Source organism: Parasteatoda tepidariorum, chromosome 10, assembly GCF_043381705.1.
Source record: "Parasteatoda tepidariorum isolate YZ-2023 chromosome 10, CAS_Ptep_4.0, whole genome shotgun sequence".
Taxonomy (NCBI): domain Eukaryota; kingdom Metazoa; phylum Arthropoda; class Arachnida; order Araneae; family Theridiidae; genus Parasteatoda; species Parasteatoda tepidariorum.
Genome location: NC_092213.1, coordinates 62,336,616 through 62,364,413, shown reverse-complemented (window position 1 = coordinate 62,364,413; position 27,798 = coordinate 62,336,616). Strand labels below are relative to the sequence as shown.

At 31.4% G+C, this 27,798-nt stretch overlaps 1 protein-coding gene across 1 annotated transcript in view; it reads right to left on the bottom strand.

The window, feature by feature from the left end:
• Positions 1 to 12,489: 12,489 nt before the first annotated feature.
• Positions 12,490 to 27,798, bottom strand: part of LOC107448132 (signal transducing adaptor molecule) — a gene marked incomplete at its 5' end in the record, with an annotated part of 44,501 nt that continues 29,192 nt past the window's right edge. The window contains 3 exon segments of the mRNA XM_043045390.2: positions 12,490 to 13,632; positions 20,956 to 21,043; positions 21,127 to 21,196. Of these exon segments, the coding sequence (XP_042901324.1) occupies positions 13,488 to 13,632; positions 20,956 to 21,043; positions 21,127 to 21,196 (303 nt within the window). The 3' untranslated portion in view covers positions 12,490 to 13,487.

Below are 27,798 nucleotides of genomic sequence, written 5' to 3'. Positions count from 1 at the left end.
TTATAAGTGATTTCTTGCTGCTAAAAAAAGAATATGATTTATCCGAGAATGATATGAATTCTAAATACTAAGAAGCGCATGAACGTTGTGCATGATTTGGGAGAAAAGAGCCTAAAATGGATCTTTATTTGAAGCCTTTTGAAAGCCACCAAACTTGGTGAGAATGGAATTTCTTTTGGGCCAAATTCCAAACATACATTAAAGGTATTTGCGGCATGTTGTTGTGCTGATTCAATAGCACGACCATGCATTCAAAATTCCACCCAATTTAATGGTTATTATGGTTGCACTTGGTGCAAACACCATGGAGTCCTTGTAAATAGCATTATAAAGTATACTTATAAGGATCACTCACTTTATGAGGACCGAAGGGAACAAGAAACCATTAAATTAATGTATGAAGCAATGCACAAGGGAAAAAGTATACAGGGAGTGAAAGGACCTAGTATATTGCCTCACATACATTCTTTCAACGTTAATGGTTTCGCACCAGACTACATGCATGGGATTTTTTTAGGAGTTACCAAATATCTTGCGTCTTCAATGGTTTGACACTCGAGATCTTGCGTCTTCAATGGTTTGACACTCGAGATAAGTCTCGTGATTGGTTCGCCTACAATTTGCAGTGTGATAAATGACCGCACAAGTAAATTTATTTTTCCTCATAATGTTGGGAGAATTCCAAGAAATATAAATGAAAGAGCTTTATATAAAGCTTGCGAATGGAAAAACTTCCTTCACTGTATGTATTTTCCATGCATAAAAGATGTTCAAAAACAAGCGTATATGGATCATATTAGTTTGTTGGAGGGTCCCGTAGAAATTTTAATGCGAAACGTTATAACTGTTGAAGATTTAAAAACTGTAGATATTTATTATTGAAATTCGTTACTGAGACACTCTTATATGGGGAGGATTTTATGACATCCAATATGCATTTTTAACTTCATTATACCGCTAGTACTGTCAATTGGGGACCACTTTGGTGTCATGAAGGGTATAATGACACCATGTGTGTATGTTGTGCAAGCAAGCAAAGAGGACTGTCAATGAAGATTAACTTGTATTGATTGCAATAAGTGTTTGTATGCATTTTCTAGCACTTGCATAGACTATTTAATTGAATGGAATATGTGCTAACACATTCATCTTGTTTGCCGTTAAGTTGAAAATGGTACAAATTAATAATCAGCTGAATTCAATGAAGAGTCAAATCTCAAGAGAAGACTTCTCAACAGCAGATGACGAGAGTGAATGTGCTACAAAGCCGAACATGATTTCGCACTCCATCACCTACCTGAAGAACAACAATGCAGAATCAAAAATATATTAATGTCAAAATTCCCTGCCTGTTCTAAAAGCATGAAACTCTCGGACATACAGATAAAATTTTGCAAGATATAAAATTAAACTTTTTTACTCCTAACACAACTGCGACATCGAGTCACAAACTTAAATTATTTTTTTTAATTTCTGTTAATTTCCTGATTCAAATTTTAATATTTCATCATCTTTCTTCAACTCCTTAAGCTTTAGATGCAATTAGGACATTCTCCCCTAAAATTCCTTGCCAGTTCTTTACAAACCCCCTTTTTTTCTAGAACATTCCACCCTTTTCGTTTCTGAGAATTCATACTGGTTGTCGGCATCTTTCATCTCTGCGTGTATGTTGTGTTTCTCAACCGTAACTTTTAAAGAATAATCAATTTTTCTTCTCAACTCGTAATTTTTTAGATAATTTAACTTTAACTTGCACAACATGTAATACAACTTCAACTTTAAGTTTTTGTCTCTTATAAAAAGAGCGCGCGAAAGATGACCGGGGCATTCGTTTTTTCTCATCTACTCATAGTTCACGCCGCTTTTTGTGTGTTTTTTGCTTTTTTTTTCTTCGTTCTTGTGAAGAATGGAATTTATTTTGAGATGGCGTCAGGGCCGACGCCATGTTGTGGTGATTTTCCTCGCAGTGAAGCTATAATCCTTTCAATGGATTCCTAAACACCCGGCAGCAATTTAATGACATCATGCTCACAATGGAGAATCCACCAGAACATAGCACTACTCTACATCCCTTCCCAATTCCTTTTTAAAAGAAAAGTGCTGCCTTCTAAGCAAATCCTACAATTCCTTCGATTTTGCTGTCCCTTTGTTGAGATGATTAACGATCGTGCTTGGCTTACAGCTCCAGATATCCAAACCCCTGTGTTGATAGTGTGCTTTGATCTGTTATGCAACAAGATGCTCAGCCGTTAAAAATGTTGTGACATGTTTTTTTCTTTTCGAGAATCTGCATCCAATAAAAGAGAATGACAATAGCATCAATAAGACTCATTTCATTTTACTTGTGGATTGAACTTTTCTTTTGTAGGTAAAAGCTAACTTCTGCGGAGAGCAAGAGGTATGTGCATACCTGCCAACTTTTACGCATTTGGCGTAAAATTTTATTTTTATATTTAAAGTGGTAGTAAATATATACTATTTTTTCTTTTATAAACTTATCTTTTAAATGATTTTGATCACCACTATTTTTAAAAAAATTAAGCATATAAATTAATATGCGTTACTCTCATGGTTGTCAGTTAAGGATTTTTCACATGCACCGCATTTTTTTGCTTATAATTGAAATTTAAATTCCATTTTACTACCACTGGGGAAAATCATAATGGAAGGGATCGAAAGTTGCCAGGTATGTATGTGTATTGTAAAACGTATTCTTCTGTGTTGAAAGCTTATCATCGCTACATTATGTTCCCTTTTATTATAATTTTCTTACATGCTCTATTGCGGCTCCCTTTGTTACCCATTATAACATAGTAATCACGTGCCATAAATTTTAAGTTTATCCTTTTTTCAGTTTTTTTTAATTCTTTTTTTCAAAATTGTTTTTAACTTTAGTTTTTTTCTTTTGAATTTTTTTAATAGCCAGCAGTTACCGGTACAACAACCTTCCGCTATTCCCGAAGCTCTGAAGATGAATCATAATAAGGTAATGACAGTCCATCTAGGATCAAAGAAAATATGGCTTTTTCCAGAAACATGTTTTTAAAGATAAATTAACTTTTAGAAGATAATATAGAATTTTCTAACCTTGTTAGTTGCTTTTTTCACAATTGTGCTACAATGAAAGGCTCCAAGAACGGAGTTGAAAAGGTCATCAGAGACAAAAATATATATTTGCTACAAATAGATGGATATATAACTTATAAATTTCACAATGCTGCCAAGATTTTCTTTCCATATTTTGAAAAATCCATTGCAGAAATCTCAAGTAATGTATTGCATGACATCAATGAATCTCTCTAAATGCTATTTGCTGAAATTCAACTCTTGTTAAAACAGTTATGCAAAATCTTCGTCCGATTGAAAATAGGTTTTTGCAAATGCTGACAATATGTGATAGACTTGTTTGCTTAAAAGATGCGTTATCAATGTATTATGCAAATTTTCTTACGCAGGAAGAAGGTAAGAAATTTAACTTTGTATTAGCTTCAGTATTTCAGAGGCAAGTTAAAACTTTTGAAGCTGTTGAAATCGCTACCCCTAAATAATATAATTGTAATATTACTTATATTCATTTTATATAAAATAAGTGACGAGGTCATTGCGCTTTCCGCTACAATTATGGCTGTTGTTGCGGCTTCAGCTATGAAAAGAAGAGGGAAAAAAAAAAAGATCTAAATGGTTTAGAGAGTGGTTATGGCGTCGCAATAAAATGGGTGCTTATCATTCTTTAATGGCTGAATTGAAATTAGAGGATCCGGGCGACTTCAGAAATTTTGTCCGGGTGGATGAAAAGAGTTTTTTTTTCTTGTTGGAGAAGGTTTCCCCCATGATTTCCAAACAAAATACTATCATGAGAGACAGCATTCCTGTTGCTGAGAGATTAGCTGTGACGCTTTGATATTTAGCATCAGGAAAGTATCGACAGAATTTTTTTATTAATAAGTTACGCACGAATTTGATTAATCCAATAAAAATTATTATGAATTCTGTTGAACTTAAGAATAGTGTATATTGTGCAGTTTATTCAACTATTTGAAAGCTTTGAGTGAAACTAAATCCCAGAATTTTTATAAGCTTAAAAACACGAAGGAAATTTTCAGTATCATGATTTGCTCTAGAATTAATGGAGATCTTTCTGTTTGATTATTCTCTCTGGATTTTTATTAAATAAAAGTCTATATTTTCTATGAAATTCCATTTCCTAGTTCTTAATAGCTATCTAAATGTTTGAAACAAGATTCTGTTAATGAAAAAGAAAAATCACTTAATTGCTTTCTTAATTTTCCTGTTAGTTAATGAATTATCCATTCATTTAGCTTACTTTTTTTATTGATGTGTTGTTTAACCTGAGATTTATGAGAAGCAAATGATATAATGTGTGAGAATATCCTCTTTTATTAAAGTTTGCTTGACTGTGCATGCAGGATTTCTATTTAATGAAATAAGGAAAGATTTATGTTAAGTGTGTTTTAATTTCTTAGAATATAATGTAGTCTTGATATTTAAAAAATTCTGCTTATGAAAATAAAAAAAAAAGAGCCCTCAATTGTCTAGTTTGTAAAAGAACTACTCTATTCTATTTATATATTCTTTTCACACTATAGATACTGTTTATTTTTTTTTTTCACAGGAGACTCCTATTCCTCTTTGATGTTTTTATTTTGAATTGATAAATCGACATTGTCCAATTTTATTCCTGAGACATGTGAGGCAATTTATGCTGCATTACAGGATTATATTCAAGTGAGTGCATTTAAAACGGTCAGATTTATCACAACTCGAGAAGGCAAGCAATTCGAGCGAGAAAGATTACTTCATATGATACGTTGTTTTTAAAAATTTGCAAATGCCTGTAGATGAATCGTATGCAGTGACAATGGTAACTAAGTTTATTACTTGATTTTTTGAAACTGGTAGTACCTCTTAAAGCGGGTGGCACATAATGGGAGTGAGCTGGATGTTTAGATCTGGTTGATTATGATGTTTAAGGCCTGTTTACACGTTCCGATTTCTTGTATCCGAGAAATTGGACGGATTTCTCTGTCCAAGAAGTTGGATGATTCGTTTACACTATCCAAGTTCTTGGGTGTCACTGATTGGTCGGATTGAAAAAGTTGCGCATGCGCTTAAATAGCTCATGTTTTGGTTTTTATTTACAAGTTAAAGCTTTTGAAGCTGTTGAAATCGCTCCCCTTAAATAATAAAGTTTTTATATTACTGTTATTCATTTTATGTAAAATGAGTGACGAGATCATTGCGCTTTCCGCTACAATTATGGCTGTTGCTGCAGCTTCAGCCATGAAAAAAAAGGAAAAAAAAAAGATCTAAATGGTCTAGAGAGTGGTTATTGCGGAGAAATAAAATGGCTGCCTACCACTCTTTAATGGCTGAATTAAAACTAGAGGATCCGGGCGCCTTCAGAAATTTTGTCCGGATGGATGAAGAGAGTTTTCTTTTCTTGTTGGAGAAGGTTCATGAGAGACAGCATTCCTGCTGCTGAGAGATTAGCAGTGACGCTTCGATATTTAGCGTCAGGTAAGTATCGACAGAATTTTTTTATTAATAAGTTACGCACGAATTTCATTAATCCAATAAAAATTATTATGAATTCTGTTGAAATTAAGAATAGTTTATATTTTGTAGTTTATTCAACTATTTTAAAGCTTTGAGTGAAACTAAATCCCAGAAGTTCAACTTAGCACCACAGGGGGGAATCTATTTTTTTTTTTAAATTTTTTATAAGCTTAAAATCATGAAGGAAGTTTTCAGTATCATGATTTGCTCTAGAAATAATGGAGATTTTTCTGTTTGATTATTCTTTCTGGATTTTTATTAAATAAAAGTATATATTTCCTATGAAATTCCATTTTCTAGTAGCTATCTGAATGTTTGAAACAAGATTCTGTTAATGAAAAGAAAATTCACTTAATTGTTTTCTTAATTTTCCAGTTAGTTAATGAATTGTTCATTGATTTAGCTTAATTTTTTTTATTGATGTGTTGTATAACCTGAGATTTATGAGAAGCAAATGATATAATGTGTGATAATATCCTCTTTTATTAAAGTTTGCTTGACTGTGCATGCAGGATTTCTATTTAATGAAATAAGGAAAGATTTGTTAAGTGTGTTTTAATTTCTTAGAATATAATGTAGTCTTGATATTTAAAAAATTCTGCTTATGAAAAAAAAAGAGCCATCAATTGTCTAGTTTGTAAAAGAACTACTCTATTCTATTTATATATTCTTTTCACACTATAGATACTGTTTAATTATTTTTCTTCACACTATTATTTTTTCACAGGAGACTCCTATTCCTCCTTGATGTTTTTATTTCGAATAGATTTATTCCGGAGACATGTGAGGCAATTTATGCTGCATTACAGGATTACATTCAAGTGAGTGTAAACTTTTGTTATTTTATTTAAATGAATAATTAGTTTGATAACATATCACCGGACCTTGCTTGGGAATGTTTTCCAGACTGACACAAATAGCCCATTGTGCAATTCTATTGTCGATTACTCTGTACAACAGTAACTGACAGAAAGGTAATACTCTGAGGAGAAAAATAAAAAGTATATACCAGGATTTTTCAGCTAATTTGTGGAATTCTGCAAATAGTTCATTTGTTCAATAGTTGTAAAAAACAAATATTGAGATGAAATTTACTCGATTTTCTGCTGATCTAGAAATTAAATTTTGCATCTTTCGCAGATTTGCAAAAGCAAAATGGAACTTAAATTCAATTTCAAGATATGACTTGCAAAATTTGAGTAACTTTTTGGCATGTTCTATTTGATCCATAGTGTTGAGTGTTTTTTCAAAAGTTTATTGTCATATTTCTCTATACTTTTTTATAGAATATAGCTGCATACCATTTCTTTGCACGGGATTATTTAAAAATAAATAAAATAATCAAAGAATTAGTATTGTGAAACACTACAAAATCATGAAAATAAACTAAAAATCATATACAGACACAATTTAAGAACCAGATAAGTGATATTTTTAGGGGAATTAATGAGAGTAGCAAAAAATTGATTGAATAAATACGGGTATGTTTAATGTAACGGAACTGTTTTTGCTTTCACTTAAATTTTAACGTAACTAATTACATCAGTTTTCAGTATATCTGTATGTTTTTCAATTAATATATTTCGCCATTGATTTTCATCATTTTATTAATATTAAGATTTAAATATAAATAATATTAATAGATTTATTACCATATAATACAAGTTCCTCATTTGTGTTATGTTCTGCGTGTAAATTTTAGAATTATTTCTAAAAATTTGTTAATTTAGATCAAGAAAGCTTGCAATATTACTTCTGAGAGATTTCGGATCCTCCTGAAGAGTGAACATCCTAATTACTGATAAAACTTAACAATATATTTATTTACTTTGCCTTACAGTATAACTTATATACAGCTTTCATATTTAAGGTTCCATCAACTGAAGAAGAGTGGATTGCCATTGCAAAGGAATTCGAGGAAAAGTGGAATTTTCCAAATTGCTTAGGCTCCCTAGATGGAAAGCATGTTCTGGTGTGCCATAAGCGCAAATATGGCTCCCAGCTTTTCAATTATAAGCTGTCCAACAGCATTGTGCTATTTGCCCTAGTTGATGCCAATTGTTAGTTAGTTATTTAGTGTTTTTGGCGCAAGAGCCAGAAATGGCTATACCGCACCATGAACTTGGTCTAAAAAACGAGTGCTTGGTTTAAATAAANCCCTACTAGGCTATTGAATCAATTGAATGATAGCGAAACCCCATTTGTGATGGTCGCAGATGAGGCTTTCCCACTTAAATCGTACTTGATGAAGCCTTACCCAAAAGCGAAATTTAACGCGAACAAAGAGGATATTCAATTACCGTTTAAGTAGGGCTAGAAGGACAGTCCAAAATGCATTTGGTATCTTGTCTGCCAGATTCGAAGTCCTTCAAAGAGTCAACCCTCTTGATATTAAAAAAGTAGAGAGTATCGTGCTGGCATGTTGTGCATTGCAAAAACTGTTACATTTAATTTATTAATTGAAGTGATTGTAATATTCTTATTAAGTTTTACTTTTGAGAGAGTTGTAACTTCGTCGATGTTCCATGAAAAATAAATATATCGTTTTTTGCTGTGTTTTTTAATCATTGTTTGATTCTTTTAATTAAGAATATCTACTTCATCAATAAGAATCTGAAATTAAGATAAAGTAAGTATCATTAGCAATATTTTGCATTAGATAACTAATTACACATTAAACAAAAGTGAGCTAACGGTTTTTGACAGTACGTTAAATAATGGCGTCCGTGACAGGACTGTGTTATGAAATTTGAAAAAACGAACTCAGAAAGTGACTTTTTGACGATAGATGTTAATCATTTTGAACTTTATCGATATGTTAAAGAAGTGTTTGCTTGTTGACAATTATTGAAATTAAAACGGAAGTCTATCCGAGATGCATTTACTCGGTTGACATATCGGAGGATATGGATTGTTCGGCGACATTTGTACTTCTCAGAGAGAAAAACGAACTGCTTTTGACTGTGAATGATGCAATTTTAAATTAGTTATATCTGAAAATATTTAAGATGTCATTGAAAGCATACTGGGACGAAAATGAAAAAGGCTATACAACAAAATCATATTATCCAAAAGTAGACACAGACCGACTCATAGGCCATCCAGCAGCAATACAATTCCTTACAGGACATGGCTTCTTCCCCTCATTCTTACACAGGATGCAGCGAATAAACACAGACACATGCCCATGCGATGACACAGGTACCCCAAGTCACTACCTACATGACTGCCCACTAACTGAATCATACCACCTCAAAAAACCCAATGAACAAGGCAGAACGATATTTGCAGACAGTTTCANTAAGAAGATAAACTTATTATTTAATCGATTACTGACATAGATACACAATCAACAATTAGTGAAAAAATAAAGCGAAAATTAAAAATCACACGTTTAGAACTCAAGAAGTTTGGCGGAGAAATTAAGGAATGGCTTTCGTTCTGGGGAAAATTCCGAAATATCAATGACAAGCTTCAATATTAAGTACAGGTTACTATTCAGAATTCCAGAGCTCTCGTAATAGTTGAAAGTTTCCCCCGTCTTCTGGAAACTTCTCCAAGGCCTTTGACATCTCGGTTCGGCAGAGATGATTACTTGGTTGAGTATTATGTTCAAGAGCTGTTAAAGCTTACTTTAGTTTTTAACTCTAAAGACAAACAAATTAAATTATCAACTATTCACGACCGTATTGAAACAAAACTAAGGTCATGTGCTCTAGGTGTAACTACAGCAAAATACGCTGCCATTGTTATTTCCCTTCGTGGATACATGTTTAAGTGAAGAAGAACTTAGAGCTTGGCAGAGAAATGAAAAGGGGCTGATGATCCTCAAGTTCTGAAGAAGAATCTCGATTAATGAACTTCCTAAAAAATGATGTTGAGAGGATAGAATTGCTCTTGCTATGCAAGGTTTCTCTTTGAAGGTAAATATGAAGTATTTTGAAATTAAAAGAAGAGATTCCAACTGCTGCAGGATTGTTCTCAGGAAATAGAAGTTATAACTTGAAATGCGTCTTCTGTAACAGAGCGAACCATGAAGCAAAAGATTGTAATTTTACTCGAAATATGGATCTGAATGAAAAAATGACAAAATTTAAGAAACATGGCTGTTTTAAATGTTTGACTATTGATCATCTGTCTAAATTCTGCAGGGTTCGAATAAACTGTAAGAAAAGATGTTATGTGCTCTAATGGAAAGAATAATGGGACTCTCAATTCTAAAGAATCAAAGGATGTCAAGAGGGTTGAACATTTTAACACATTGCCCAATCCTACATGTTCCTCAAATTATTTACTTTGGTTGTGCTGCTTACAAATTTTTACAACCGCCCCTGCCTACATAAACATTATATTTTTTAATAAAATATTTTAAAAATTAATGTTGATGACATTATTTGAGACAACAATACAGAAATATTGTTATAATACAGAGGAATCTTTATACGTTTTGATTTTTTAGCAAAATTACTATTTTAGTGAAATTAGAGTTAGAAGCGTTACAATTTACGTGCTGTTGCTGCAAATGTTAATTAATATCATTCATTCTGGAAAGTCTGAACTGGATTTTAGTATTGATACACAAAATTACTAAGATAACAAGATTGGAAATTCTGCGCAACATTGTTCACATTTTTGGAACATTGTTGAGCATGAACTGAAGAATTGTCATTTTTACAACATATCCAGTTTTGACTGACAATAGAATACGCTTTACTGCCAGCAGAAGGAGGGCGTATTTGGTCTACCACATCATTGAAATAATTGACATCAGGAAGAGCCAATTTATTATTTTCCTCCAATTCACATGAATGTATATTTTGGTTAGGATGATTTCTGACACTGATGTTTGATTTTGGAGAAGCTACGCTGTTCATTGATGGCGGTTTCACTAGATATTGCGGTGAAGCAACATTGTTCATTGAAGGTGGACTCATCGGATATTGTGGTGAATCTACACTATTCATCGATGGTGGGTTCATAGGATATTGTGGAGGTGGAAAACCAAAGGAGAATGCCCATGCTGAAATGCCTCATTATCAGACACCAGGCATTCGTTATGACTGAGAACAACCAAATTGCTAGTATTCCATAGAACCCGAGCTACTGTTACCTTTCTAAGTTTGCTGTGCAACAGTGAAGTTAATTCATAGGGAAGTGGTTTAACAGATTGGCGGGAACGTCTAAAATGCATGTTAGATAACAAGCTCAATTGGCTGTTTTTTATTGCAAGATTATATGAAGAAAACGCTTTTGCAACCTTTAGTGCAGAGTTTCTTCTGTGCTAGGGGATCATTTTATAGCAACAACTGTTACTCGAAATTATTGGGAAAGATAGAACAGTACTAACGTTTTTAGGATAGAAATAAAATTTAAAGCAGATCAGTAGATACTCAGTGTAAAGTATATTCAGAAACACACACAAAAAAAGAAAAACCACTAGGGCACCTCGGGATTGTGACACCCGTGTTTACCTAAAAAAAGGTAAACCCCTTGAGGAAGAGATCAACCATGGCACCCACATAAAAAATCTACCCACTATTCAGGGCATTTGCGTCACATACTAACGACAGTAATGGTACAAAAAAAATTTTTTTCATCACAAAATAATGCTATTATCACAATATACAACTGGTAATATACATATTATAAGAAAATTTTTCACTTGTTATTTCTACCAAATGATAATTTGATAACAGAAACTGTACTTGCACATGTAATGTGCCAAGTCAGAATGGTGTCTAATCTAGTCGAATTACATTTCCGTAGTATTGCTGCTACATGTCATTTTCACTTAGAAAATCGTATAACTTAATTGTTGGGTCTTACTTTGCAAATTGATTAAGAGTAAATTTTATTGCAATATTATGGACTCAGTATTACGAAATATAATGATCAAAAAAACCAAGCCTGAAGCAAAAATGAAAATAAGAGGAAAGATCACTAGTATGCCTCGAAATTATGAATAAATAGTTATTGATAGTTAAAATCTGTATTTGCCTGAAATTAATCCTACGAAAGGCAATATCTATACCACTCGTCAATTTAATTAAATTTTAATTCTTTTCATAAATATTACCACTGAAACAAGAATCTCCCCTCCCTAAATTAGACACAGTTTAAAATCACCCTCTCCCTCAGAACAGAATCCAAAAACATTGACTTGATAATATGAGTCGAAATTGGTCATAGGTATTACTCAATCTAGACAAGATCTAACAGTTCAATAAACTTAAATCAAGTCTGACATTACACACATATCGCTCTTGTACCTCATAACTATAGACCCTGTGTTTAACTACAGGCAAAAATGCAAAGAAATTAAAAATCTGATACGCAAACTTGTTGAGTAGCATAAAAGCTGAAATCTGCTATATCGAGTTTAAATAGTATTGTAACATTATTAAGCAGTACTATAAACTAAGTCTTACGAAATAAGAGGTAGAAAAAATAAAAAGGAAAACATTACAAGGGCACATAAAGGGCTTTGGTGCGACAGTTTATCTTATCAAAGGAAACTCCATGAGAGGAAGGCAGTCTTGCCATATAGACAAAGGAGCAAAATTTCTACTAGTCATTGGCATCCAAATATTTGGGGCTAGTGCTAAAGTTTGCTCTCGTACCATATTCTGTTTCAAACCTAAGTAAAACTCTGATTTTTTCGGATATATAATAAAGAGATTTCAATTTCTTTTATTTCCCATTAATATAAAATGTGTAGACAGACATCTAAGATAAACTGTTACAGGAAACAGATGAAATGTGGGGTATAGTAACACAAGATCTAAGTTAGGTCTAAGAATTTCAACCTAATTTTGAAAACACTTTGAATAATAATTTAGCAAATTCAGAAGAATATAAATAGCAAGAGGCAGAGCAAAAAAGAGAAAAAATGTAAAAACATAGAGCAAACAATTCAGTTTTAATTTTTATTTATTTTGCAGATACAAATTTTTTTCTAACACTTTTTACATGTCTATTTTACAAATATGTGAGTGCTTACAATCACATAAGAAACAATACAATTCTTCTCTTTTTCTGAGTCACTGTTTTATGTACAACTTATGTTTAAAATCAGAAATTTTCATTTTCAATTTTACCTTATTTCTTTTTTTATTCAATAAAACTTAGAACTGAATATTAGTGTCTACCAACAGAAAACAAAATAATTAGTATCAATAAGACATGAAATATATATCATCTGATAGATACAAAAAAACAAAGGAAAAAATTATGCATCAACGTAAAAAATAAATGAAATCTATAAAATGTAATAAAAACACTCGTACAAAATAAAAAATCTTTTAATGAATTATACAGTTAAAAAGAGCAAATTAAATGCTAAAAAGCGTTATTTATTTCGATCGTAAAATAAGTAATACAGTTGTAGTAAAAAACAAATTATATCAAGCTGCAGCAAATAAATCTTGATGGGTTTTACAATAATTGGCAATAAATTATTTAAACATCATCAAGATTCATTTATCTGAGTTAATAAAACAAATTTTCTTGCTTCAATATTTTAGGCAATGTAATTCTAACTATGGATGGATACAATAATAAATTCTTTCAAATTGCAGCACATAAAAAATGCTATAGGCAAAATATCTACAATACTGTTATGTACAGACTAAAAAGGATTCAATATCCAGGAAAGTAATAAATAGGAAATTTTCATCAGAGATATTGGATGAAGTTTTTGACAAAAACTCCAAAAGCAGGATAAATATAAATATTAGTGATATTTACAACTAAACAGGTTTACAACTTCTCAAATTGAGCATAATATGACCATAAAAATATGCACATTAAATATAAACTATACAAGTACAAATCAAACTGATTACTCATTATTCCTAAGTAGGACACTTATAAATATTGAATAGCACTTAGGAGTACAGTCTTTATGCACTTCATAACATAGGTTGCTGTTGCACAGGCATAGATACAGTATTTGGGGGCATGGAATTTACCATATCACCATAAAAAATTCCACTAGACTCTCTTGTGGGAAGGGTAGCTGAAAAATTGGTAGGAGGAGCGGAGTTTGGTGGAATACTAAAATAAAAATGCCAGCAATTATTTTGTTAGCAAAAAACAAATAATTTTTAACAATGAAAACCTTTACATATCATTAGTATTTTCATAAAATAAACATTCGTTTGTCATTCACCACAAAGCCGATTATGTTAAGAACAATTTTGTTGAATGGTATTGTTTGACTGGTATCCCGTGCATAGATGCAGTATTAGTTTTTACATATTCAAACAGTACGAAAAAAGATTAAGTTTTTATCGTGCTTATAAAATTCTTTAGAGTGTGAAGTAGCAAGACTTATTTTCTTCAACACTATCCATATTTATAATAATTTTTATTATTATATTTTCTGGCAAGGTAACAAAACCTCAATTAACAAAATGTATCAGGATTTAATGTTCAGCAAATATCTTTAATATTGTAAATTAGAATTGAAGTTAAGTCAAAGATTATTCTAACACCATTGCATTTCGTTGAAAACTTGAAGGATTTCTGTTTAACCCATTAAGCGTCAAGTCTCTAATTCTGGGAACCTTTGAGATTTTTTTTTTTTTTTTTTGCCGAGTAATTCACACGCATATTTTTTATTGACTGTTGAAAGTTTTTGGTTTCATTAGAAATTTTGGTTTCATTAGAAATTTTCACAGAAAATTTGAAATGTAAATTGTATGCTTAAAAATTACTTAAATTTAATCAAAACCACTTCTTTTTACTTCCAATGAAAATATTTTCAGGAAAAAAAAATTTAAGTGGAGAAATTTAAAAATATTGAATATACAAAATAATTTTTCTATCTTCATATAATTACAGACAGAATTTAAAAAAAAATTGATTTAGAAAAAAAATTGATTTAGAAAGATTTTACAGTTTATTTAAAGAGACTTGGCATCTTCTGACTAATCCCACCTTCAACACATTTACACAAAGGCAAATATTCATGGATTCTTCTTTGTTATACTAAGTACCCTCTCCTTTGTTGTTGAAGGTCAAATGTTATCAGTTCAGGTGTTGAATTACTCCTTGTGATCCCTCCCATATTCCATTCTGTTACATAGAATGTCTCAAATTGTAGGATTAATTTTTTCCCCTTTAGTATTTTAACCCGATTGTTCGGTAAGTGTGGTTCTTTTTTTTTCCCAAGGAATTTTTAAAAATGCCTCGCAAGTTTTTAACTGTACAGCAGGTATTTGATTATATGGAAACATTAGATTCCGATGAATTCTCTGATGATGATTGTAGTATTACGTGCTTACCACCAGATCCCAGTAAGGTAACTGACGAAGACTTTCAAGAAAATCATTTAGATGACGTTATGTCAGTAGACGTCTGCGGAGAAGTAGAGCTGAATATAAAAAGTGATAAAACACAGAATGTTTCATGGGAAAAAACATCTTTGAAAAAGAGTAAGAGGTCTCTCCCGGAAAAGTATTTTTCAAGCGATGAAGATGATTTGCCCACAATTCAAAATAAGCAAGTAAAACCCAAAAAATTCGCAAAAATGAAATCTGCCTCAGTTACAACAAACGGCACTGGAACGAGAAATCGAAAAGAAAATTCTACAATTAGGACAAAGCTGATAAATTGGATTCAATTCAATCAGAAGAAACACCACTATTAGAAGAAATTAACCCTAAATTAGCAGGGAAAACTCCATATGAACTGTTTAAAATGTACTTTGATTATGATATTTTGAATCTGATAAAAGGGACATTAAGATAAGATAAGCAAAATAATAATTATGCATTTTGAAAATGCATAATTATTGTAGCATCTAAAATATATAATTCTCACTTTCCAGTTCTATTTTTTAACATTTTATATAGAAACATTTATCAGACTGTTTGTCCTATTAAACATGCTTTCTAGTAATTGATGCAAAAAATATTTAAAAATAATTTTGTGTGTATATTTATGTGTACCAGTGATGAAGATATGTGTTGTATTTCAAATTTTTTTTAAAATTTCATAATTATTTGATCTCAAATTTAAATTTTTTTTTATAAAAAAATTAATTGTTGAAAAACTTCAGGTAGTTATTGCATTATAAAATGAGGATAAATTAATTTAAAAGCATTAATTATTATGAAAGTTATAGAAAATAAATTTCTGTGACTTTTTTGTATATTTGAAATCTATAATTAGACTTGTTGCTACACTTGATAAAAAAAAAGTTTCATCATAAAGGTTAAAATTATACAAACATTTAATAGTTAGGAAGTGTTTCTAATAAAATTGACAAATTTTATTGGAGTTTAAAACATTTTTCTGTCTGTAATATGTAAATGTTTCTTTTAAATGCGTTTTTTTTCACTGTTGCATTTTTTAATAAATATTGCTACGACAAACATGATATTTCAAAATGTATTGTTTATTTTCTCATAAAACTTTATATTATTGTTTTTGATATTGTTTTCTAGAGAATGAACTAAAATAATCTAGGTTTGTTGATTAGAAATCAGATAATGGGGTTTTTTGTGTGTAAACACATTAAAAATATGGTTAAAATTCGCTCCATTTTAATTTATAGAAAAATTAATTTTTTAAGAAACTTTTAGTTCATTCAATAGATAATTGTACCTGAAGTGGATTAAATGTCATAAAATTATTTTATTTTAATTAGATTTTTCAAAATAAGGTTTGTCAATAGCATAAAATTTGTTAAAAAATTTCAAGTTTTCTTTTAAAATTTACTAAAAAAAATTTTTTTTAAACTTTTTTATGATTAATTAGTTGATTAATAACAGAAATGTTCACAATATTTTATTATATTTCAAAAATTGGTTGTCGAACGTAGTCGGATACCTTCCAACCAGAGTTGGTGGAACTCGTTGGGTGCCCCATCTAAACACGGCCCTGAATAATTTTTGGGAATTGTATGAGGCTGTAAAATTGCAGTTAGAAAACTGTTCCCTAAGATCAAAAACTGATTCTACTGCTGTTTCCCTAGGTCTCTTTAAAGCACTGACTACACCTTCACTGATTTATGCTGCTTTAGAACTAAGTGAAATTGTTTGCTGCTTGCAGAAAGTGTCAATAACACTCCAAGAAAGAACAACAACATTATTTCATGCATATACATGTGTAAGAGTTGTGCAAGAGTCTTTGGAAGATCTCAAAGAAGATACAGCAAAAATTAATGATAAAATGAGCAAATTTAAATTCTCTGACGACAAAAAAAAGAGAAACGAGAATATAAAAGGAAAAGAAAGACATTTTCACCAATTCAGCGATACCATAATTCAACAGCTGCAAGAACGGTTTGTTGATATTGATCAAAGCTTACTTTCTGTAAGTAAACTTTTATCTTTAAAGGAATGGCCCTTGAAACCTTGCCCAAAAGATTTTGGAGAATCTGAAATAAATGCTATGCTTGATAATTACGCCAGTATCCTCAAAAAATTTGGCATTGAAACATCTGATGTCTTATTTGAGTGGAAAACACTAAAAAAGGCACTTTATTCAAGAAGGGATGAGCCAAACAGTTTAACCTGAAAAGACATTAATGTTCAACATCATATTGGACATTCCCAAATCTTGGCAGTAATTGACGTGTTATTAAGTTTGCCAAGCACATCATCAGAATGTGAAAGAGGTTTTAGTATAATGAATGAAACCAAGTCTGACTGGCGTAGCTGCTTGTCCACAGAATCATTGAATGATTTGATGAGAATAAATCTTGACAGTCCTAACATTGAATTATTTGATCCTACACCAGCAGTTGCCTTATGGTTAGAAAGTGGTGAAAGGAAAAAAGCTTGTTTCAGAAAATAGCAGACTATATTTTACTTACTTATTTTTTACATGATGCAAATAAATTGTTAATCTAGATAAATTTTATTGATATTTTTCATCAAGTTTTGAAAAAATCTAGGTATTTAATTCAGGGTTTCCTGATTTAAATCAGCTTGATTTTTTTTAAAAAAAAAATCATTCCAAAAAATCTAACGGACCAGTAAAGTTTTGTGATGTAGTAAAATGTTTTAGTTACTGGTCCTATGGACCAGTAATTTTTTTTTTAAATTTCTACCCCTGTTTCCTTATCTGAAAAGATGTCAGATGCCTTTTTAGGAATCTTATTATTTAACAGATACCATTCAATGCTGCAATAAGATAATTTATACTGGAGCAATGCAGAAGATTGCAATCTGCCCTTTATACAAAATGTCACGAGTAGGCAAAACTTAGAGACATAAAAAAGTACATTCATTTCTGTAATAATGATACAATTGATACCACCGACAAGTTGGCCAAAAATAGATGCTTTGTAAGAAATTGCAACAGTTTGGAACATTTTTTGAATACTTAAGTATTGAAGAGGAAATGATTCCTTATACAGAGACACATTTTGCAAAGAAGTACATGCGAGGAAAACCCATAAAATTTGGTTATAAAGTGTGGGTTCTTGCTTCTTCACAAGGCTATCCTTATAATTTGCCGGTTTATGTGGGAAGAGAAACAACAACTGAATCTAACACACCCCTCGGAACCAGACAAGTTTTAGATTTGATAGAATGTGTAGAAAACTATCGAAGACATAAAGTGTATGTTGACAATTTTTTCAACTCTCTGACATTGCTTGAAGAAATGTGAAAAAGGGAATTCTGTATAACTAGAATGGTGCGAGAACAGACTTTTGTCCTTCGCACGACAGTAGGGATTTAGTGAAAAAAGAAAGAGGAACATCTGTTTGCATTACAACAAAGAATGTTAGTGCTGAAAAATGGAAAGACAATAAAATTGTATGCCCGGCATCAGATTATGAGGAAATGGAACGAATAGGACAGGCAAAACGTTGGTGCCAAGAGTCTGAGAAAATTGATTTGCCTCAGCCTAGATTAGCTGCCTCGTATAATTAGAACATGGGCAGTGTTGATCTTTTTGGCCGATTTCTGAGTACTTATAGACAAAAAATAAAGGGTAAAAAGTGGCGGTGGCCCCTTTTCACCAACACTCTTAACATGGCTGTGGTAGCAGCATGGAGGGTTCATCGCAAGGTGAATGAACAGATGTCACAAATAACATTTCATAGAGATGTAGTCATGTGTTTATTAAACTATGAAAGACAAGAAACTGCGCCGAATGGACTTGGACCACATGGGCAAGTAAACACCATTGATAGAGTGAATCACTTCATTACACAGGCTGGTGAGCAGAAGAGACAGGCTGGTGTGCAAAAAGATCAATCGTTTGTGTAGTGAAAAATGTTAAGTAATGCTTTACAAAAATTTAAACAATAATAAAACAGGTAAAAATATTTATGAACTAATTTGCTTCTTCATTAAAACATGTTTATTTCATATTTAACTTTATTGATCCCATTAAAACAGATTTTGCAATTTTTAACAAAAAGTATACAAGTAATGAAACTAAACATTCAACTTGTAGCGCAGTGTGTAAGTGAGCTATGTTAGTCCCATGCAATGCCAAGTCTCCCATTTTGGGACCCTATTATATCTTTTAACAAAATGAAGTTTTTTAAAAATTTAAAACTCAAATTAGAAATGTTTATTAAACCTTAAACATACGAAAATTCCAATTTTTTCAAAACAGTTTATATAGCGGCGTTTAATGGGTTAGACCCAGCAATTTTATTTTAAACTTTATACATATACATGCAGAGCAGAACTCTGATTCAATGTCACCAATAATGATTTCCTGTTAGGATCTCTAGTTAAAATACCATTCATAGAGAATTTTCGAAAAACAAAATAAGAGGATATAAATTTTTCGTACAGAGAAAATCTTATCCCTTTAAGACTTTAATAACTTGAGACTTTGTCTTAAACTTCACTTTAGATAAGGGGCAATTCCATATAAACAGTGACATGACCATAAAAAATTTTTTTCAATTATTTCTTAATAAATTAAGTGGATAATTAATCTGAACTATTGTAGCAGTTGTGACAACAGCTTATTTTTTGTTAGAGTTTCTTTTTATCAGGATGGCAACACTTTAAAGTCAGCTATTACAAGATTTTGTTCTACACCACTTCAATTTTCAGCAAAAGGTATGTTGATTTTGTTATTTTATAGCCATGAAAATTTTATTTCTTGATTGTTTCAGATTAATACATTCATAAGCCTTATAAAAATAATAAAATAAATTGTTAGAATCAAAGTAGTTATAACTATTATTCATAAATGATATTAGGGTCTACTACAAGTAGCATGAGTTACTAAAACATAGTTATGTTATCATTGCAAATCTATTAAACTATCAATTACCCTAAAAATAATTTTTTTTTAANAACCAGGAGAAGGTGACGGGTGCTCTGTTAACCAAAAAAATACGTTCCAGTTTAGCAGAACAAAATTTACCAACTAAACCTCCAAAATTAAGCATTAAACTTGGTACTTACCTACTTATTAAATGTTTAGGTAAGAAGCAAATTTTTAGGTATGCTGCTATTTCACAAGGTGAAGTTGAAGATGACGGAGAAGTAAAGGTAATGTTTTTAAGAAAGAAAAACATGAATAAAAAAATTTTCATTTCAGATGAAAATGACATTTCCTATGTGACATTCGAAAACATCATAAAGATTTTACCAGATGCAGTAATAAAACAGAGTGGGAGCCGTTTCTTCTACGAATTTAAGGAAGAAATTGATGTTCTTGAACAACGTTAAATGTTTTAATATTTTTTTAATTTTCAATAAAATAATGTTTTTTTAAATACTTAATGTTAAATAAATATCAAAATAATATTTTATTTTGTTTCTGTAATCATTTTTAAAAGTTATTCATCTTTAATGTAGCATGAGTTACCAGTACTGTAGCATGAGTTACCTTATACTTGATATATTTTGTCAAATATTTAGTTTTTTTAAACTATTAAAAATAAAACTAGATGCTATTTTGTGATAAGAGTGATACATACAATCCACTCATAAGACTTAAAGTACTTAACATGTAGAATTTTAGCAGAAATACAGGTTTAACTTTTTTTCTCGTAACTGAGTGTCTTTTTTGGTAGCATGAGTTACCAAGCTATTTTAATTAAAATTTCAAAAAGTTAGAGATTCTTAGGATTTTTAATGGTATCATTAAAAAAAACAGAAAAATTGTAATCAACCTAAATTTTGTTGAAAGAAAATAAGTGCAATATTTATTATTGCATCGTATTTGAAAGCTAGATTTCTAAAAATCTGTAGCATGAGTTACTGTGGAATTACCCTAAGACTAAAAATGAGATCTAAAAAAGCAAACATAAAAGAAAAAAAATGGACTATATGTGAACACTGATTTAAGAAAAATTAATAAAATAATTATGAAAAAAAATTTGTTGGCAACTACAAACAAATTTAAAATATATACTAACTTATATTATGAAGCCTAATAATTTACCTGGCATATGGGTTAGAATTGCCATAGAGTACATGAGGATGTGGTGCCGCTTGCATCATTTGTGGTGGCATTGAAGTAGGTATTGCTCCTAGAAGAATAGTAATATATATAGTAATTTGAACAAAAAATTAGAAAAGCAATATACATATATGGATATTTTTTCTTAAATACCTGGAGGCATTGTAGCTGGCTGATAAGCTTCAACAGGATGATATGAGTTTGGTATTGGACCAGAGTAGACCTGAGAGTTAAAAAAAAAAAAAAAAAAAAAATTATAGAGCTTTTTAATATTTGAAAATTAGAATACTTACATATTTGTTTACAGAACAGTATTTTATAGGAAAATAACCTTATATTATTATAATATTGCCAGTGTAAAGCACAAATAGCTTAAAAGAATTTTCAACACATTAACCATTATAATTTAATTTCAGTGATAACATCAAATTTGTATCAGAACTGTCTTGCCTGAAAGAGTTTAACAAAGTGCAAAGCCTCTATTTGATTTTGGAATTTTTTGGAAGTGCCTACCGTTTGTTTACACCCTCATCACACTGAGAGTAGGATAAAAACAGGTCTTAGAACTGCAAGTTGGACAACATATAAATTAATATGCAAACATAATCCCACTTAATTTTCCAATTGGAGAAACAGTATAGTATGCTCAAAGTATCATGATTATTTTCCATCCAAAGGTATGCATGAGCAGAAAAACAATGACATTGAGAAAGAAGCCACCACTTCAAGTGATCCTTCTTTTGAAGTTCTCAATTGTCTATCAGTAGAAACAGACAAAACTCAGACCAATTCATTTATTCAAGCATCTCTTGATACAAGTCCAGTTAAATTTCAACTTAAGTCTCCTGTAACAGAAGTTTCTACAAGTACTGTACCATATGTTACATGAAAAAAATATATAAAGAAGTTACAACAAAGTTTAAAGACAAATTATCCACACAAAAATGGCGCATAAGCAGGAACATGCTTTTCAAAAAGTTGTATATTAAGAAGAAAAAATATCAGCTTTTTGAGAATGCTCCAGCTCAAATTCTGAAGCTTACTTTATTATCATTATTGGATCCTGGCTAATATAGTAAATCAGAAATTATAAGTTTGAATGCTCATAGAGGATGGTCAGGAGAGCAAGAAAGTTATGAGCACAATTTGACAATACCGGCTATATGCCTCTGGATCTGAAAATTACTAGAAACCATCTTGACATGACAAAAGATCATTTTTTAGATTTATTTACTACTAATGCTTTACAAGATATTGCCTATGGAATTAAAACTTTAAAATATGATTGTGGGTGAAAACATGCTACTCCACGTGTTGTGCTCACAGCATTAAAAACTCATGTAATATTTAACTAAATGGAATTCTGTAAAAGTATTGACTGCGAAAGTTTCAGTGCTTCGTCATTACTTTGCCTCCTCAATTCTTTCAATCCAAGTGAACGAAAATTTTTGAGTTGCTTAGATAACACCACAGCATATGCGCTTATTGCATTTGCTACTCTTATTGACATTGTAATGAAACTTTTTTTTAAAATCAGAACAAAGTAGCCACATAAAAAGCTTAGATCTAGGGAAAAGCTACATGAAATTACACTATAAAACAAACAGTATTTGTTCCAGTCACTGCACTCAATTTTCTCTAAGTTCATCTGTGGACAAAAACTTTAGAATAAAATATGATCATGTGCATGTTGAATGTTCCCAGTGCTATTCACTTTTATCTATATTAGATGAAATTGCAAGTAAAGTAAAAAATATAGAAAATAGTGCTGCTAAAGACGAAATCAACTAGGATTCTAAAATTGCAAGCAAAAATATTATAGAATACATGCGGCATACAATGATAGGAGTTAAACAAGAAAAGGTAGCAGCACTGCAAGAAACAGACGAGGAAACAGCCTTTTGGCTTCAAGACTGGTCGCAAAATTTTTTAACACAAAACTATTGTGAAAAAGAACAGGACTATTTCGGTAAAAGGGGCATGTCAATGCAGGTTGATTTGTTTGTTACACAAATTAAAATCAACTAATTTTACTATTCTTGAATATTGTGATCAAGACGCATAGTCAACTTTGTGCGTGTCAAAGCATACATTAAAGGAGTTTACAGTAGATTTTCCAAGCGTGAAGAAACTACATGTGAAGACTGACAATGCATGCAATATATGCAGAGAAAGTCAGTATTTGATGGTGAAGAACCTGGGGTTAAAAATACTTAGGCACGACTACAATAAACCTCAGAGACGTAAAGATCAAGCTGATCGAGAGAGTGCAATTGCTAAAATGTCTATTAGAACATATTTATGAGAAAGTCATGATGTAACCAGCTAAAGATAAGTATGATGCACTCATTTTTAAAGAAAGAATGAAAAATACTAAACAATAAATTATATAAGCTACAAGTAGCACCGGGCTTTATACCGATGTAAGACAAAATATATCGATTTAACTCCAACATCGTAATACCGATTTACCCATTTCATCCTCAACAAAATTCCGGACTGAGCTTTTCGACTCTACTTAATCGATTTATTTTTGCTCCCTATCAANTCTTTATTATTATTATTAAAATTACTTTGGAAATAATAAAAAGTCTGAATACCATTTAAAGTTCTCCAGCACTATATTCCTGATACTTTTAAAAATTGTCCACTTACTACAAATTATAAATAGTAATTCACTTCATAAAATCAAGTAAGATAGTTTGATTCATTGCTTAGAAAAAAAATATGAATTTCAAATTTTGAATATATATTATATAGTATTGCTATTACAGCACACTATGTAGACAAAAATTGGAACTTAAAATCCCCTTGCCTCAGTTGTCCGCATTTTGATGTAAATCATACATCTGACAATATAAATGAGGTATTAAAAGAACAATTATTAGATTGGGATATAAACATATAAGAGATCAACTGTTGTACGACAGACAATGGCTCAAATATTTTGAAAGCGATTTCTGCATTAAACATACAACATATGCCCTGCTTCGGACACACCATAAATATAGGTGTGAATAGAGCTTTGCAAAACTCAAACTCACTACAGCAAAAAGTAGTAGTTCGGAAGAAGCTGCAAAATTCTTTGCCCATAGTTGGAATATGTCGAGAGACTTTAAAAATACTCAAGAACTATTGCAGATAAAAGTGAGAAAGCTGCCAAGTGCATGTCCCACACGTTGCTGAAGCACCTCAAAATTGTGCATAAGGTTTTTAGAAAACCAGTTGCCATTGTGCAAGTTATTAACAGACTATCCAGCAAAAAAACACCTAATGCTGGAGGGCAATGAAGTCACTGCTGTCGAAGATTTTGTCAATGCCACAAGCTTAATGGAGGAAATCGTGAAAAATCTTTCAGGGCAGCACTACACGACAGCTTCATCGGTTTTGTCTCTGCTGTTCAAAATTTAAAAAGAATCTCAAGGCGAAAATGAGAAAACATTTGTGAGGAAAATTAAAGCTGACATTCTGTCCGCTTTAGAGGAATGCTATTTTGAAAATGAGCAGTTAATGGATTTCCTAATACTGTCTACAGTTTGCGATCCTCGATTTCGCTTAGCTTTGGTCGATGACAAAGAAAAGGCTAAATGATTAATTCTTCAAAAATTGGAGGACATGTTCGAAAAAAATAATGTGTCTACTGGTAACAGTAGTAGAGGCTGAAACATGGAGAGAAAAAAAACAGGATTGGAGAAATTGTTATGTGAAGGCAATAAAGATGAAGAAAGTGATCTTCAGCTTCACATACCATCTAAAAAAGCCGAGAGTGAACTTCAAAGCTATTTAGCGATGATTAAAATAAGGCTAAATGAAGATCTCTTTGCATGGTGGAAGTGGCATGAAGCATTTTTTCCAGCGCTGAAAATCATAGCCAGAAAATATTTGGCAGTTCAAAGAACAAGTGTGCCATCAGAAAGGGTATTCAGCAGTGGAGGCCTTGTTATAACAAAGAATAGGGCATCTTTGTTACCGAAAAATGCGGAGATGCAAGTGTTTTTGACAGAAATTAGAAATTTTTATTAATTGTGTTATTACAATTATAAAATTGACAGGTTTTCAAAGTTGAAGTTTTATTTTATTGTGAAACATTTAAAAATATTAATTTTAAAAATTCATTAATATATTATGTTATTTCTTATTTTATATCTGCAAAAGAAAAAGGTAAACAATATTCTCCATTACCTTTGGTAAAAAGTTACAGAATAAAATTAGTAAATTGTAGCATTGAATTTCTGCACATTTCGAATATACACTTTACAGTATTCTCTTATTAAGATGGCCTCCATTAATAGGGACATCTTGTTTCATTGTGCAAAAAAAAATTCCTTAGTCAAATCTTAAATTTTAAGAACTGTTTTAATAGACAAATATTGTTGATCGTTGATTCTCTATCGTAACAGGGCTTAATCCAGGGCGATTTTGGTACCGTTTTTCGGTACCTTCACAAAATTAAAAAAGAAATCGGTACCTTCACAAAAAAAAACGCATCTTCACGAAAATAAAAAAGAAAGTTAGAAGGAATTAAAGTGCTGAATAGTTTTCCGAGCAGTTCACGGAAAAGTGGATTCACAGTGAACGCCGTATGGTACGCCATCGGACGGCGTTCCGCGCAACCGCACTAGCTCGAAAACAGGCTTGACATGCTGACGTCACTTCTCCTAAATATGCCATTCAATCGGAGTGAGTGGTGAAGTTTTTATACTAGGCAACCGGCTAAATTGAGCCATCGCGTAAACAACTCAACTCATTTTCCCAGGCGACAAGTGTTTTTGTTATGATTTAGCGTAAAACGTGTTCCATTCGTATTTTTTAACAAGATTTATGAAAAGTTTTTATAATGAAGCGAGGGAGAAATTTAAGTGGAGCGGGTGGCTCACGGAATAGCGATTATTACATGAAGCGTTTACGCACGATCGATAGTATAGGAACGAAATCAATAAAAACATTTTTTTAGTCTGAAAAAACTGAGGAGAAACTGTCACAACAGTCGCCGTTTGAAAAAACCGTTACAGTTGATAACGAGGCACAGTGCATTAAAAATGCTACGGAACCAATGATTGAAGAGTTACACGATTGTTTTGTTGCAGAAAAAAGCGATGCTGTTCCTGCGATAGAGGAAAATATCGAAAGCGAAGTCAATTTCTTCAGTAGCAAAAAGCCTGAAAACATCACAAAGTATGAAAAATGTAAAGAATGGATTTACTATAGTCCTTCAGCTGGAGGGTTTTTATGCAGAGTGTGCTCTGTTGTAAATAATAAAGGACCTTGGATAACTGAAGGGGTAAATTTTCTTGGGCATCCAACTAGATGCATGAAGAAACATGAAGACAGTAGAATGCATATTAATGCAACAAGCAGTATCAATTCAGTTAAAAAATTCAATGTTTCAGAGCAAATTCAAAAAGGAGCCGAAAATGATAAAGAAAAAAATAACATTGTAATGAAGAAATTTGTTAAAGTTTTAAACTTTATGGTACAAAAGCAATGGGCTGTTTTAGAAAATTTTGAGAGTTTAATACAATTTTTGGGCAATGATCTTCAAGATACAGACATTAGGAGACACTTAGAAACTTGTGCAAAAAATGCAACATATTTATCACGAGTTTCTGTACAAAACCTTTTGGAATGTATTTCCGAATACATTGAAGAAAGTATGTTATCACAATTAAAAGTGTGTGATGCTTTTGCTTTGTTTGCAGATGAAAGCATGGACAAAGCACAAAGAGAGCAACTAGGCTTATTAGCCAGATTTAAAGTTCCTAATGGAAAAGTTCAAGAGAATTTTTTAGGACTTATAAATTTAGCAGCTACTGATGCTGCAACTATAATGAGCACAATTGAGCACTTTATGCTTGCAAAAGGCATAGATATAAAAAAATGTCTATTTGTGTCATTAGATGGAACCAACGTGATGAGTGGAGAAGTAACAGGGTTACAAAGAAGAATGAAGCACATATCTCCTCATTGCATTTATATAAATTGTCGCAACCATCGGTTAGCTCTTGTGTTTGCACATTTGCTAAAGAAACATAGCTATTTAAAAAGTGTGGACACTTTGTTGATTAGTTTGTGGAAAATGTTTCACTATAGTGCAAAAAAATATAATATTTTGAAAAATATACAAGAAAATGTATACAATATAGAAACACTAAAAATGTTAAAAGTTTCTACAACACGATGGTTATCACATGGGCATGCATGTGTTAGAGTGGCATCTCGATTTAAAGAGATGATTGAAACTCTAGATGCAGTTTTCAATAACACAAAAGAACCAGAAGTAAAGGGTGTGAGAGATCAGCTCTTAAACCCAGAAGTTTTTTTAACTATGTTGTTTCTAGCTGATATGCTAAAAATTGTTGATAGATTAAATTTGTGGCTGCAAAAACAATCAATTAACTTTAGTTCTATCAATGATAAAGTACAAGACACTTTAAAAGACATTGAGAACTTTGGTAAAAATTTGAGAGAAGCAACTTTTTTTTCTAAAAGCTTGGATTTTCTAGAGTTTGCTGAAGAAGTAACTTGTTTAAACCGCAAGCTTCGTAAGAACAAAAAAAGTGATTCGCATAAAATATTGTTAGATTTTGAGAACAATTTTATCTATCCATTTTTAGATGATTTTAAAAATGAGATGAAAATTGCATTTGAAGTAAGCGACAAGTCTCCCTTGGCTGCATTTGACGTTTTTGTCCAAGACCATGAAAGAAGAGATGTCTATCAAGCAGAATTAATTGAAAAAAAATGGTCAGATTTAATGTTGTTCTATGGCCAAAAGCAAACTAATCATTTTCAAGGACAAACAACAGAGTCTGCACCATTTATTCA